Source organism: Rhodotorula toruloides (assembly GCF_000320785.1).
Source record: "Rhodotorula toruloides NP11 unplaced genomic scaffold Scaffold1, whole genome shotgun sequence".
NCBI lineage: Eukaryota > Fungi > Basidiomycota > Microbotryomycetes > Sporidiobolales > Sporidiobolaceae > Rhodotorula > Rhodotorula toruloides.
In genome coordinates, this window is record NW_015622961.1 from 1,336,050 (window position 1) to 1,348,596 (window position 12,547).

General features: G+C 63.5%; 5 protein-coding genes across 5 annotated transcripts; 3 read left to right on the top strand and 2 right to left on the bottom strand.

Annotated features, from left to right (window-relative positions):
- Positions 1-113: 113 nt before the first annotated feature.
- On the bottom strand, positions 114-1,708 carry RHTO_00545 (ubiquinol-cytochrome c reductase core subunit 2; the record flags this gene model as incomplete). Its single annotated transcript, XM_016414229.1, has 5 exons — positions 114-136; positions 192-258; positions 315-1,182; positions 1,241-1,362; positions 1,478-1,708. 5 exons carry the CDS (start codon positions 1,706-1,708, stop codon positions 114-116), a joined length of 1,311 nt encoding a protein of 436 aa, XP_016277236.1.
- A 539-nt stretch (positions 1,709-2,247) lies between these two features.
- Positions 2,248-4,103, top strand: RHTO_00546 (uncharacterized protein; the record flags this gene model as incomplete). The annotated part of the gene is made up of 10 exons (XM_016414230.1): positions 2,248-2,355; positions 2,421-2,552; positions 2,607-2,705; positions 2,764-2,934; positions 2,998-3,018; positions 3,077-3,085; positions 3,159-3,294; positions 3,352-3,422; positions 3,482-3,539; positions 3,601-4,103. The coding sequence occupies 10 exons, from the start codon at positions 2,248-2,250 to the stop codon at positions 4,101-4,103; spliced, it is 1,308 nt and encodes a 435-aa protein (XP_016277237.1).
- A 429-nt stretch (positions 4,104-4,532) lies between these two features.
- Positions 4,533-6,128, top strand: RHTO_00547 (uncharacterized protein; the record flags this gene model as incomplete). Its single annotated transcript, XM_016414231.1, has 10 exons — positions 4,533-4,649; positions 4,718-4,849; positions 4,907-5,008; positions 5,066-5,236; positions 5,305-5,325; positions 5,382-5,390; positions 5,461-5,596; positions 5,662-5,732; positions 5,804-5,861; positions 5,974-6,128. 10 exons carry the CDS (start codon positions 4,533-4,535, stop codon positions 6,126-6,128), a joined length of 972 nt encoding a protein of 323 aa, XP_016277238.1.
- Positions 6,129-7,309: 1,181 nt separating this feature from the next.
- On the top strand, positions 7,310-10,268 carry RHTO_00548 (DUF1752 family protein; the record flags this gene model as incomplete). The annotated part of the gene is made up of 2 exons (XM_016414232.1): positions 7,310-7,409; positions 7,468-10,268. The coding sequence occupies 2 exons, from the start codon at positions 7,310-7,312 to the stop codon at positions 10,266-10,268; spliced, it is 2,901 nt and encodes a 966-aa protein (XP_016277239.1).
- A 385-nt stretch (positions 10,269-10,653) lies between these two features.
- On the bottom strand, positions 10,654-12,422 carry RHTO_00549 (uncharacterized protein; the record flags this gene model as incomplete). Its single annotated transcript, XM_016414233.1, has 10 exons — positions 10,654-11,048; positions 11,132-11,189; positions 11,250-11,320; positions 11,381-11,516; positions 11,571-11,579; positions 11,634-11,654; positions 11,719-11,889; positions 11,955-12,053; positions 12,175-12,243; positions 12,309-12,422. 10 exons carry the CDS (start codon positions 12,420-12,422, stop codon positions 10,654-10,656), a joined length of 1,143 nt encoding a protein of 380 aa, XP_016277240.1.
- Between the last annotated feature and the right edge of the window lie 125 nt (positions 12,423-12,547).

A 12,547-nucleotide genomic window follows, 5' to 3' on the forward strand; every position in this document is an offset into this window, starting at 1 on the left:
CTGTTTTTCGGTTCAACGCCTCGTGCACAAACTACCGAAACAAGCGTCCACAGCTAGAGAAATGTTCTATCTCCTCTCCCTCTCCTCCCTCTCGCTCTTCCTTTTACAACGGCTTAGAGGCCGAGCGAGTCGGCGTCTGCGGCAAGACAAAGTCAGCGAGTGCAACGAGCGAGCAGCTGGAGTTGACGCACAGGGAAGAGCGTGGGTGTTGCCGACGGCAACGGTGGTGGGCTTGCTTGCGAGAGCGTTCTTGGCGGCCTGCACGCGCAAAAGGTCAGTCTCCGCTCGGCTGTCTGCAAGCACAGGTAACGCACCTTGGCGAGCGACTCGCCGGTGACCTTGTCGAGCTTGGCAAAGATGTCGTCGATCGCAGGGGCCTCGCCGCCGGACGCGAGCTGCTCGCCGAGGACCAAGGTCTTGCCCTCCCTCGTCTCGAGCGCAGCAGCGGCCGCGAACTTGGCCTTTGCGACAGCCTGCTTGACGAGCTCGTCGCTGACGCCGTTGGCGACGTTCTTGAGCTCGGAGAGAGCCTTGGTCGCGACATCGGCCACGTCGTTCGTCTTTGCCGACACCGAGATACCGAAGAGACCGGCGTCCGAGTAGCCGAGGTTGAACGCCTTGGCGGACGAGGTCGACGTCGCGAGCTTGGCGAGAGGCGAAGCGCCTGCACCCCACTTGACGGATGCCTGGCCGCCGAGGAGAACAGCGAGGACGGCGTAGTCGACCTCGGTGCGGGCGGCGCCCTTGAACGCGATCAAGAGCTCGTCGGTCGACGAGTGGCCGACGGCGGGGATGCGGACCTCACCGCCGTAGTACTGCGACTGAGGGGTCGAGATGGAGGAGGACGAGGAGCCGAAGGCGAAGAAGTCGGAGACGAGCGAGGCGAGCTTGCCGGCGTCGACGTTCTGGCCAAAGACGGCGATGTTGGAGGGAGCGAACGAGGCCTGCGCGAACGAGACGAGGGTGGAGTGGTCGACGGCGGTGTGAGGCGAGGCGAAGAGCGAGTTGCCGAGTCCCTTGCGGAACGCGAGCTGGTGGGCGAGGTCGAACGCGTACACGCGCGAGTCGTGGATCGCCTGCTCGTACTCGGCCTGCACCTGCGGCACAACCTCCTCGTTGTACTCGTAAACCGGGAACTTGGGCTGCGTGACGGCGTCGCCCAGTGCCTCCGCAAAGTACGCCCTGCACGAGTCGCCCAGTCAGCTCCGCCAGCCTTGCAGAGCTCGTAAGAGCCACGCACTCGTCACCCTTGAGGAATTCGGCCGTCAAGACAAGGTGCTCCCGCGAAAGCGAAGTCGAGAGGACACCTCCGAGCGCCTCCGTCTCGCGCACCAACCGGATCTGGCTGCGCTTGTTGGTGGCCTGCAAGCATACGACCACTCTGGTCAGCCACTCTGCGCAGACTTGAGGCCCGGCAAGCGAGCGTGAGAGGGCCAGTGCCGGGGTCGGGGCGATGAGGATGGGCGGGTGAGCGCACCTTGAAGACCGAGTTCTTGAGGACGTGCGCGACGCCAGGGGCGGGCTCGTAGCGTGCACCGCTCTTGACGACGACAGAGATCGAGCTCGTCCGCGAGCCGTCCTCGCTGCTCGCGACCTTGACACCGCCAGCGTTCTGAGTGGTGAAGGCGGGCGTCGCGAGGCCGCGGGCGAGGGCGGGCGCGGCCTTGCGGGCCGACTGGGAGCGCAGAGCTTGCTGGATGAGAACCATGGCCCTGCCTGACAAGCACGAGAGAAGCGGAGCGGGTGAGGGAAACGACAGCCAATGCGGCGCGAGGAGGAGGACCACTCTCGCCTCGACCGCTCACGGCTCACTCAGACTGGCTGCTAAATGACAGTTTGGCTGCTCTACGGCGAGCTGGCGAAGCAGGACTGGCCAAGGACGAATCGCGCCCGAGTTGAGGACACCTCCTTCTCCTCCTCGCCGGTCCACGAAGCGTCTCCTGTCAACGCGACCAGTGCGAACGCCCAGTTAGCAAGGCGCGTAACTGGGCGTAGGGGTCTAGTACGCTTCTGCTCTGACGGGAACACCTCGGCACGACGTCGTGCAGAGCTCGCGACTCCGGTATTGAGATCTGGAACGTCTCCCAATCCAGAAGCGCTCCTCCGACAGGATGCGCTCCGCTTTGATGGTGCCGACTGGACGACGACCCCTTTGCGCTTTCACTGCTACCCGTCCGCCTTCGTTGCGAGCGACGCCGCGCGTCCAGCCTCCCTTGGTCCGCTCCATCCTGCTTGCTCTGCTCCGACATGGCGGACGCTGCCATCCCCGCTGCTCAGTTGGCGGCGTTGCGGCACGTCGCCCTCGTGCGGACACATGCGGCGGTCCTCGTCCTGTTGTTCCAAAGCATCTTCTACGTGCGTCTCGTACCTCTCACTCACCTGGTCTGCGAGGAGGCTGACAGCCGCCCCACTTTTCGCAGGGCACCTTTGTCGGTCTCGCTTGGGAATACTACAGGAGGTTCCGTCGACGAGACGGCGAGCGGCTATTCCTGCAGGTCTTCGTGGCCGTCCTGCTCGTCGTGTCGACAGCCTTTCTCGCGTTGTGCGCTGCAGTACGTTCTCAGGCATCTTCGTCCATGGATGCAACTGACGTTCTGGCGGTGCAGGTTGCATACCAGTACATCTCGCAACTGGTCGCGAACGGAGGAACACTCGCCTTCCGCCCAACGATCGCCGCGACCGTTCAACCTTTCCTACTGACCGTCGTGCGTCTTCTGATCGCGCCTCTGACATGCGCTCAAGCTGATGAAGTTTTCTCCGTAGTTCTCGGCGGTAGCGGAGGTTTACTGGGTGTATCGAGCAGTCCAGGTCGCGCGAAGCTGGTTCTCTCGCGCGCTCGCAGCGGGATTGTGGATTCTTTCGCTCGCGGCATTCTCCGGCCATTGCTCGATCGTCTTACGCATGCGGATGGGTGAGACGTTTAGCACACGGAGGGTGAGTCTCGGAGGGTGTCTGCGAGAGACGGTGCAGAGTTTGGCTGACTGACCTCTTCCACAGACGCTTGACTACCTCCTCGCAGTACGTCTCATTTCTTTCACTGCGTCTCTGACAACGCTGACGAGTTTTCGCTCTCCAGGGAACCTGGGTACGCCCTCCGTCTTGCGCGACACGCGGCTCAAGCGGACCAGGACTGACAACCTCACCCTCCCCTCTCTCAGCTCTTCCTCGCCGACTCCTTCTTCTGCGCCGGTGTCCTCGTGTACGAGCTTGTCTACAAGCGGCGCAACGAGCTGGCGAAATCGTCGCTCGTTCAACAGTTTACCGCTTTGGCGCTCAAGACGTCCCTCGCGATCGGTGCGTGCGGCCTTCACACTTTCTCATGTGCCACAAAACTGACGGCATGTGTGGCAGTCATCTTCGTCCTAATTGGCGCGATCGCAATAACGCACGCCTTCGTTTACGGCAGCCTAGTCTCGGGACAGGTGCGTCTCTCTGCGCCCATCCGTTATGCGCCGGGCGTGACCGGAGATGCCAAATGCAGGTCTCTCTGGCCATGGCCAACTTGTTCTCCTTCGCTTCGTGCTGCTGTGTCGCCATCTGTGCGTTTTGAGCTTCACCATGCTCGTCTTCCTCGCGCTCGGCTGACGCTCTCCTCCACAGCACTTCTCCAGCGCTGCTCGCTCCGCAACCAGTACTCCCAAGACATGTCACGTCACGACGCCAGCAACTTCGGCGCGCCCGCTTCCTACGCCTACCCGCCCATGTCCGCCCATCGACCTGTCTCGACTTCGTTCGGCCGCATCGATTTCGGGAAGGAGGGCGACTCGAAGATGTCGAGCGGGAGCGAGGTAGAGAAACGGAGTGCGGAGAAAGACGGCCGGCACCTTTCTGCGGCACGAGACTCGGCTCCTGCGATCACGCAGCGCGTTTTGCTTCCCCGACGGGTAGCAACGGTGGACGACGTTGAGCAGCAACAAGCGGAGCGGCGGCTCAAACCCCTTCGACCGTGGGACCTTGTGCGTTCGAAAAGTTCGGGCTCTTTGCGGCGCGGAGGAGTCGGGACGACATTGGGCGTGATGGTAAATGTCGAGGTTGAACGGAGTATCGACCACGGCGAAGAAGAAGGAGCGGCGGTAAGGGAAGGAAGGGACGAGTTGGTTTGAAGGAGGAGGTTTGTGGGTCTCTTCGCACCGCGCTTCATGTATCGCCTCTTTCGCCTCTTTTTGGCTGTTGTCATATCGCACCGTTCTCGCATTCTCGAGCTTGTAAGGCGTGAATGGTCGTGAGAGACTGTTTGCCCTCGCTGCGGACGATAGTCTCCCTCTTCCTGCCTCCTCGGCCATTCGCAACCCGCTGCAACCGGCGCTCGACCCAGCCGGTCACGCGCCTGCCATCTCATCAGTCTCTCGCGCTCGTGTGCTCGCTGAGTCCCGCATGCAGGAACTCGCCCGCCGATCCCTCCTCCTCCCGTCGCTCATTCCCGATCGAATTCGCCTCGTACAGGCTGGGCTGGCTTGCTTGCTCCTCATCGCGCTACTTCTCCTGCTCATCGCGCCTGTCTGCGCCCTGCTCACCGGTCAACGAGGACGGCGATGGCTTCACCCGCCGCTTCCTCTCCCGCCGCTGCCGCGCTGGCTTCGATGAAGCAACTGGTCCTCCTACGACTGCACAGCTCCGTCCTGGCACTCTTGTTCGCAGCGGTCTTCTACGTGCGTGTCCTCCCATCACTCGACTCGACGAGTACCGTGAGGCTGACTTCTCAGTTTGGTCTGCGCAGGGAATCGCCATCTCGCTCGCAGCCAGCTACTTCCGACGCTCCGCCGGGCAGAGAAGCGAACCGGTGTTTGTGCGGGTCTATGTACTCGCGATCGTCGCGGGCGGAACGGCGTATCTTGCGATCCAGGCGACCGTGAGTGCGCTCGCGGTTCGAAGTTGCGGCGATGCACTGACCTGCTCGTGCGTGCAGATGCTGTACCAGCTCTTGACTGCCCTTTCGACGGGCGTACCGCCACTGCCAGGCGCCCGACCAACCGTCGCGCAGACACTCGAAACTTGGGTCGTCTTCCTCGTGCGTACCTTCGTCCTCCGGTTCCCTCTTTGAACCAACCTCCCCCCATTCGCGCAGTTCGCACTCACCGTCGAGTCGTACTACGTCTACCGCGCCGTACGCGTCACCCACAACCGTTTCCTCCAAGCCCTTGCGATTCTCCTCGAACTCGGAGCGCTGAGCGGATTCCTTGGGTTCGCGGTGACCAATACGCGGATACGGTTCGGGGCGGTCGTACCGCCTAGACAGGTGCGCTGCGAGGCGAGGCGGGGAGGTATGAGCGAACCGGGCTGACGGTTTCTGACGGATGCGAGCAGGTCCTGACTTACATCTTCGCTGTTCGTTTCCTCCTTCCCTCGTCTTCTTCCACTTGCTGACCCCGCCCCTCGCATAGGCCACCTGGGTCCGTTCCCCCTCCCCTCTCATTCCCTCTCCGCGCGCTCCCTCGCTCACCCGCTTCGACTCGCGCGCAGGCATTCACGACCGACGGCCTGCTCTGCGCCTCGATCCTCCTCTACGAACTAGTCTACAAGCGTCGCTCGAGCGTCGTCAGGAGTTCGGTCGTGCAGCAGTTTACGGTCGTCGCTGTGAGGAGTAGCGGGTTGGTTGGTGCGTTCTCAACTCGCTCTCAGGTGTTGGGGTTGGGGAGGGGCTGATGGATTGGAGGAGGACAGCGTTGTTGCTTGTTAGCACGGCGACGATGGGTACGATTGGTTACGTCTCCCAAGATCCCGTGTACATCCAGGTACGCCACCTTCGCTTCTCCCTCTCTCACACAGCGGACAGCGGAACTGACGATTGCATGGTCGGGCGCAGACGGGTTTCGCTACGTCGCGCATCTTTCCTTTCGTCTCGTGCTGTATAGTCCTCACCTGTCTGTCCCGCATCCCCTTACTACTCCTCCTCAACCTCCCTCGTCTCTCGCTGACATGCTGACGCTCGCTCGAACGCCCGCAGGCCTCCTCGAACGCTCATCTCTCACGAAGCGCTACACCACCTCCACTACCTCCGCCTCCGCGACGACGAATCCGACTTTCACACTCCCCAGCACCGGCGCAGCGCTCCACCTGCGAAATCATCAGTTGGAGAGGGAGGTGTATGCCGTTCCGATCGTACGCGCCGACGCAAACGAGGAGGATGAGGAGCCGAGAGGGATGGAGGAGAAGCGTTCGTCGCGAGGAGAAGGGAATGGGAAGACGGATCTCTCGCCCGCCTTGTCGTCTTCCGAAACGGAATCATGGGAGGAGGGCGGGTCGCAGTGGGAGAAGGACGGTGTGCGGAATAGCTTAGCAGACGGGAGAGGTGGAGCGATGGTCTAGCGAGGGTTACGGAGGGCGGCGAAGTCTCAGCGATGGCGGGTTGGTCAGTTGGAGGTTGTTGTCAATACTAGCATCTTCTCCTTCGCATTGTGCGAGGCGGAAGAGGCGAGCGAGAGGAGCAAGGACGGATTTGAGAAAGCCTTCTCAAGCAGCAGGAGGTGAAGCGACTTGTCCCTGCTCGTCTGCCCTCCGGCAGACCGCTCATCAAAGGCTCGGCGTCGTTTCCGACCAGTACTCCCGGTCGAAGCCGAGCAAGCGCAGAGAGGTAACCAGCAAGAACGTTCCGTCCTCGTCCTCCTGCTCGCCCGGAGGTTCGGCGAGCAGCGCTTCAACGTTCTGTGATCGCAGAATCAGCAGGAGTCGCAGATCGCCGAACCTGAAGAAGCGGTTGTTGGCCTGCGCTGCTGGGATGCGCGGGTTCGGGCGGGCAGGCGCGGCGTTGCGGTGAGCTCGCGACGGAGCTGGGGGATGTTCGCGCCCGTTCGCTCGTTGGGTCGAAGGGGTTCGCAAGCGAGGGAGCGTGAGTGTCCAGTGCGAGAGAGCGGAGTTCGGCGGTGAGAGCGAGAGGAGAGAGAAGCAAGGCAAGCCGGGGGTGTGGTGCTGCTGGATTCGGCCAAGTGCGAGTGCGGGTCGGCTCACAGGGCCGCAACTCGCCGACAAACACCTGCTCACGGGACCACCACAGCCTAAGCCAAGCTAGCTCACTTAGGGCCCGACGCAGCCCGACCTCGCCGTCTCGACCGTCCTCGCGTCCTCCCCCACCCGCGCCTCCGCCAGATCCGGGGCCACCGCTCACCTCGACTTCGCTCTCTCGCGCACTCGCTCAAGCCACACTCGCACTCGCCAGATCCACCCTGATCTCGCACCGCGACCCCACTCACCCCGCGCCAACTCTCCTCGCACTCCCACCGGACCTCCAGCTGAGCTCGTGACAATAACCCGCGACAGAGGCGAACTCACATCCACCCAGCTCGAGCGCACGCGGGGGACGAAAGGGAACAAGATGCACACGGCACTCTCGACGCACGTACTCGCTCTCGCACCAGACTCGCTCGCCAGCCTCGGACAACTCGACCTCGACTCGCTGTCCGAACTGTGGTCTCGTGAGTCCTCGCCTCTCTCCGCGGTAGGTCCGGCTGACGAGTGGGATGCGCGTGACAGTCTTCACCCGCTGCAAGGACAACTTGCAGAATGGCAGGCGGTTGGAGAACCTCTCGTGGAGGCTGTGGTACGAGTCGGGCGGGTGCAGGCGCGACGGCGTGCCCCTTCCCAGGTCCGCCCAGGGCTCTCCCAAAGCCGTCGAGGCGGATTGGAGCGATCCAGAGTGGGAAGAGGCGTCGGATACGGATACCGGGGCGAGTTTCAGTGTCGACGAGAAGGAGGAGGACGAGTCGGTCCCGCCCGCTTCTCCACCACGCACTCGCGCCTCTCCTCCCTCCACAAGCACCCACAAGCACCCCTCCCCATCCATCTCTCCCCGATCCGCAACCGAAACCGACACGTCCCGCGGGCGGACATCGACTACCGTTCCTCCTCGACCGCCTCTCGCGCGACGAGGCGTCTCGCGCGAGTGGGGCGGCGCACCGGTCATCAGTGGCGGGTCGCTGCAGCGCATGATTGCGGACTTGCAGAGGTTGCCGGAGATACCCGTCCCCGGTCGAGCGAGGAGCGTCGATGGCGCCACGGTCAACGGGCTGAACAAGCCACCGCTCGGATCGAGGGGTTCGAGTGCGCCGGATAATCTCAACGCGGCGTCGTTGCAGGCTTCGAGGGCGGCGTCGCCTACCCCCGCCGCAGCGGACCTCACGCGATCGAGTTCGTCGGCTTCGACTTCGGCGCGGCAGCGCAGTCGAGCCAACTCGTCGAGTATCTCCCGCTCCGCCTCGACGCCCGCAGCGAACGCACCCGAAGAACCGCACCAGCCTGCTCCGCCTCCGCCTCCCGCGCCGCCGAACCGCCGCGTCCCCTCCGGCCTCGCAATGTCGACTATGCCCGCCACCGCCGCTCGTCGTCCAGCCGCCGTCTCTCCCTCCCCTCCTACGCCCGAGGAGGTGATCCGCATGACCCCCTCGGAAACAGCCATGCTCGCACTCTCCAACTCGCGCAACAGATCCGACCTCTCCCTCTCCCGTCGAGCCCAATCGACAGCCGAACTGGCAGCGTCCTTCAAGCCTGCGAGTTTCGTAAAGGGGTTCGAGCCCTCTCCCCCGCAGGCGCGGCAGCAGGCTCAGGTTGTCGTACCCGCGTCCGTCGAGGCGAGACCCGGACCAGGCGCGATCGCCCCTCCCCCGACGCCCGCTACGACCCTCGCTTCTCTCGGTCCGAGTCCGCCCAAATCGGCGCTCAAATCTCCCTCTTCAGCCTCGTCCTCGCGCAGCACCTCGACCCCCGCCAAAGTTCCCCCTCCACCATCCGCTCAAGTCCAGAGAACAGGTCCCGGCCCATCCGCGTTCCGCCACCCTCCACCCGCCGCAGGCCCAGGGGCAGGGGGAGACAGAGCGAAAAAGATCTTTTTCATCTCGTCGCCCGAGTCGGATGAGGAGGGCAGTCGGTCGAGTGCTGGAGGTGGAGGTGGACGGTCGGGAGGGAGTGGTGCGGGGATGAAGGTGGTTGTTTCGCCGCCTTCGGCTGTGAAGAAGAGCGTGCAGGTGGGGGACAAGGGGAAGGGGAAGGAGGTCGAGCGGAAGGGAGGAAGGGGCGAGGCGGAGGAAGTGGACGAGTGGGCGAGCGAGACTGAGTCCGACGAGCAGGAGGAGGAGGACGACGACTCGTCGGGCTGGGGATCCGAGTACTCGACCGAATCCGATATCGCGCGCGACTCGGCTCGTCGAGCAGGAGCGCGAGCGTCCGACTCGACCAACCTCTTTGCCAAGCAGCGCACCGCATCGACTGCGACGCTCAATAACGGCGCCAACACCGGTGGGCCGGGCGAACTTACCCGCCGACCGCCCGGCTTGCTCTCGCAGCTGTTCCACCCGGACCAATTCATCGACGACTCGGACCGCAACCCCTCGACCGCGGACTTGATGCGCAGGAACCACAAGAGCATGTCGGCTCTCCCGACGCTCGGGAGGTTGCAGCAGAGTGAGAAGTCGACGGCTGGACGGTTGGGCGCGAATGGCAGGAGCAAGAGTTTCTTGAAGGGCAAGCCGGAGCATGTCGAGCTCGAGTCGAGTTCGGATGAGGGTGAGGGCTACGGCGGGCGGGGACCACCGGTTGCGGAGCGGGAAGAGGAGGAGGAGGGATCGTCCGAGTACGAGGACGTCGATGCGGATGCCGAGGCCAAGGCCGCCGCAGCTGCCGCTCTCGCACGCCGCCAGCGCGAGTTGGAGGAAGTCGTCGCCCCTCCCCAAACGCCCCGAACGACCCGCCGCGCCATGCTCGCGACAGAACTGAGCGAGTCCCTCCGCCGCAACTTGCTCTGGGAACGCCAGACGCGCAACCGCATCATGGGCGGCATGCCTCGTCGTCCGACGATGCCGGGCGAACCGCTCCCCCAGCGACCGGCGAGCTCGACCAACCTCGCTGCGGCGATGCAACAGCAAGGACCTCCTTCTGCGCCCGCCGTCCCGCCTTCGCAGCTTCAGCAGCCTCACCAGCCGACTGTCACCCGCGCACAGACGGACGAAGGCGGCGTGCGCGCACCGAATCCCTCGCCTGCGACTCGGCATTCCCCTCCCCTCTCGAAACGCTCGCCGCCGACTCAGCCGCAGCGTCCGCACGCGCCTCAGCACCACCACACCCAGCACGCCCCGCGCCATCCGGGCACGACCAACCTCCCTCGCCGTCACACGACCGGGACGGGCCTGTACCTCCAGGCTCTCAACGGCGGGTCCTTCCGCCGCGCTCGAGCGGCCGACACCGATTCGGAGCTCAGCCAGAGCAGCGACGACGAGGACGACGGACGCGCGTCACCTGCCGATGTCTTCGGTAGCTCGATTGGCGGTCAGAGGGTGTGGTGAGGGGGTTTCTCATTCGACGTTTTTGTGCTTTCTCGTTCTCGCGTTGTTGTCGGATTCTTTTGACGAAGGGTTGTACCGTCTCCTCGTGTTCTCGCCTTTGGCCGTCTCGCCTACTGCAGCCTTGTACCTGTACTTCTCACGCCTCACTCATCGCAATCCATCTGGCCAACGAGCCTTGCATGCACGATGCGAGTCGCGAGCGTTTTCTCTGCTCGACCCTTCACCCTCTCTTACGGGCCATCTCACGATGCTGAGCGGAAGTCATCGCGATAGACGGGTATATTGGCAAGGCTACAGGACTAGTACTGGCACCATGTCTTCTGCCGGAGATGGACGGAGGAAACAGACTGCGAGGTCGGAAAAGAGTCTGGGAAGGTCATCCGCCTCAGACGGGACTCGGCGCAAGCAAGCCTCGCAGGCTGATCTGCTCATCGTCAGCCTCATCCTTCGTCTCGTCGCTCGACCTGCGCTCGCCTCGAATCGCTCGAGCAGGTTGCGCCGACGCTCCTGGGCCCGTCAGCGGCGGCGTATGCGGGTTGCTGCCAAACTTCTTGTCGCGCGGCGCTTCGCAGCCGCCCGTACCCTCCTTTAAAGCGTCATCGAGGCGGCAAGGCGGATATTCGGCGGAGAGGACCGCAACGTCGTAGAGTTGCTGCGAAGGGCGGTCGTGGAGGGATGGGTGCGAGGCTGACTGCTTCGTGCCCTCCCTCCGAGTGCAGGACGTGTTGGAGACAGTTGCGCTGACGTAGCGGACGCCGAGCGAGGGGCGTTCGACCAGGCCTGTAGGGTTCCGAGCGGTTCGATTGGCGCGCTGGCCTCGTCAGCCGTCAACTTTGCGTGAGCGAGGCTGTGGGGTCGCGCACAGGTGAAGACGATGCAGCACGAGACGAAGGGGAAGATGCGCGACATGGCAAAGCCCGTCTGCAAGCAGGAAAGAAGGACGTCAGTTCCGGTCCACTCCCGCTCGTCCCGCTCGCGCACCTGAACATGGACCGGCTTCTGCGTGACGTAGGCGACGGTATCCATGACGGCCATGCTGAAGAGTAGCGGCACTGCACAAGCGAGAGGATGGCGAGCGGAGATCCAAACCGGATGGGACGAGTCGGGCGCACGCAGAGCTACGCTGCTGCTCACCGCCACCACGGTGAACTGATGCATCGACAAGCTTCTAACAATGGCAGCGCGACGCTTGTAGACGAGCTCGTAGACCAGTACCGACGCGCAGAGAAGTCCGTCGGCTGCGAAGGCCTGAAATATGTAGAATTAAGCTTGTTTCGTCGCTGACGGGGACGCTCGGCGTACCCAGGCGGACTACACGATGCATTGCGTTAGACGGTGCGGGAGTGAAGGCGAGAAGTGACGCACTGCGAGCATCCAGGCAACAGCCTGTTCGCATCCGCCGAAATGGTCAGCTCGCATCGCTCGAGCAAAAGGAGCCGCCGGGACGTACCTGTCTGGGCGGGATAGTAGCACCAAGGCGGATTTGCAAGGTGACGACGGCGCAGCCGAGGAAACCACAGACCGTACCGAGCCAGAGCAGGATAGCGAGAGCTTGGAGGAAGCGGTGCTTCGTGACGCGGACTGCGCGGTAGACGTAGTACGCCTTGACTTCGACGGCGAACTGCGGAAACCAAGCGGGTCAGGACTCGGCCGTCGCGCAAAGAGAGCGCGGAAAGGCTTGCGGACCATCGCGCACACCCAGGCTTCCAGCGTCTGTGGGACGGTGATCCGCGAAGACGGCAACGTGCTTATCGTGACGAGAGTCGTAATGTCCTGGCTCAGAACCTGGGAGGAGTTGATCGTCAGCGCCTTTCACACGAAGCGAGGTTCAAGGCAGACGCGCCGTCGCCTGGATCGCAAGACAGATTGCACCGCCAGCGAGCGTTGTCCAAACGTAGGCTCGCACGAAAAGCGGTTCGTGGATCTGGCCGGCGGAGCGTCGAAAGTAGCAGACGGCGAGGGAGAGGGCGATGCCCTGCGAGACGGCACGAAGCGAGGTCAGCTCGATGTGATCGCTGCGAGTAAGGCGAGCGTACTCACGTAGAACACCGCTGCGAATAGCAGAGCGAGTATGGCGCTGTGCGCCTTCAGGAGGATGATTTGCTGCTCCGCAAGTACCGCCGCGGAGGAAGGAGCGGAGTCGGCGGCCGCCATCTCGCCCTGTGAGCTTCCGCCGTCTGGTGCAGCACTCGGCGCGAAGGAAGCAAGAAGAAGAGCGCAGGAGCGAGAAGGACCATCGAGAGGAGATTGCTCGCGAAAGAGCGAGGGGATGAGAACGG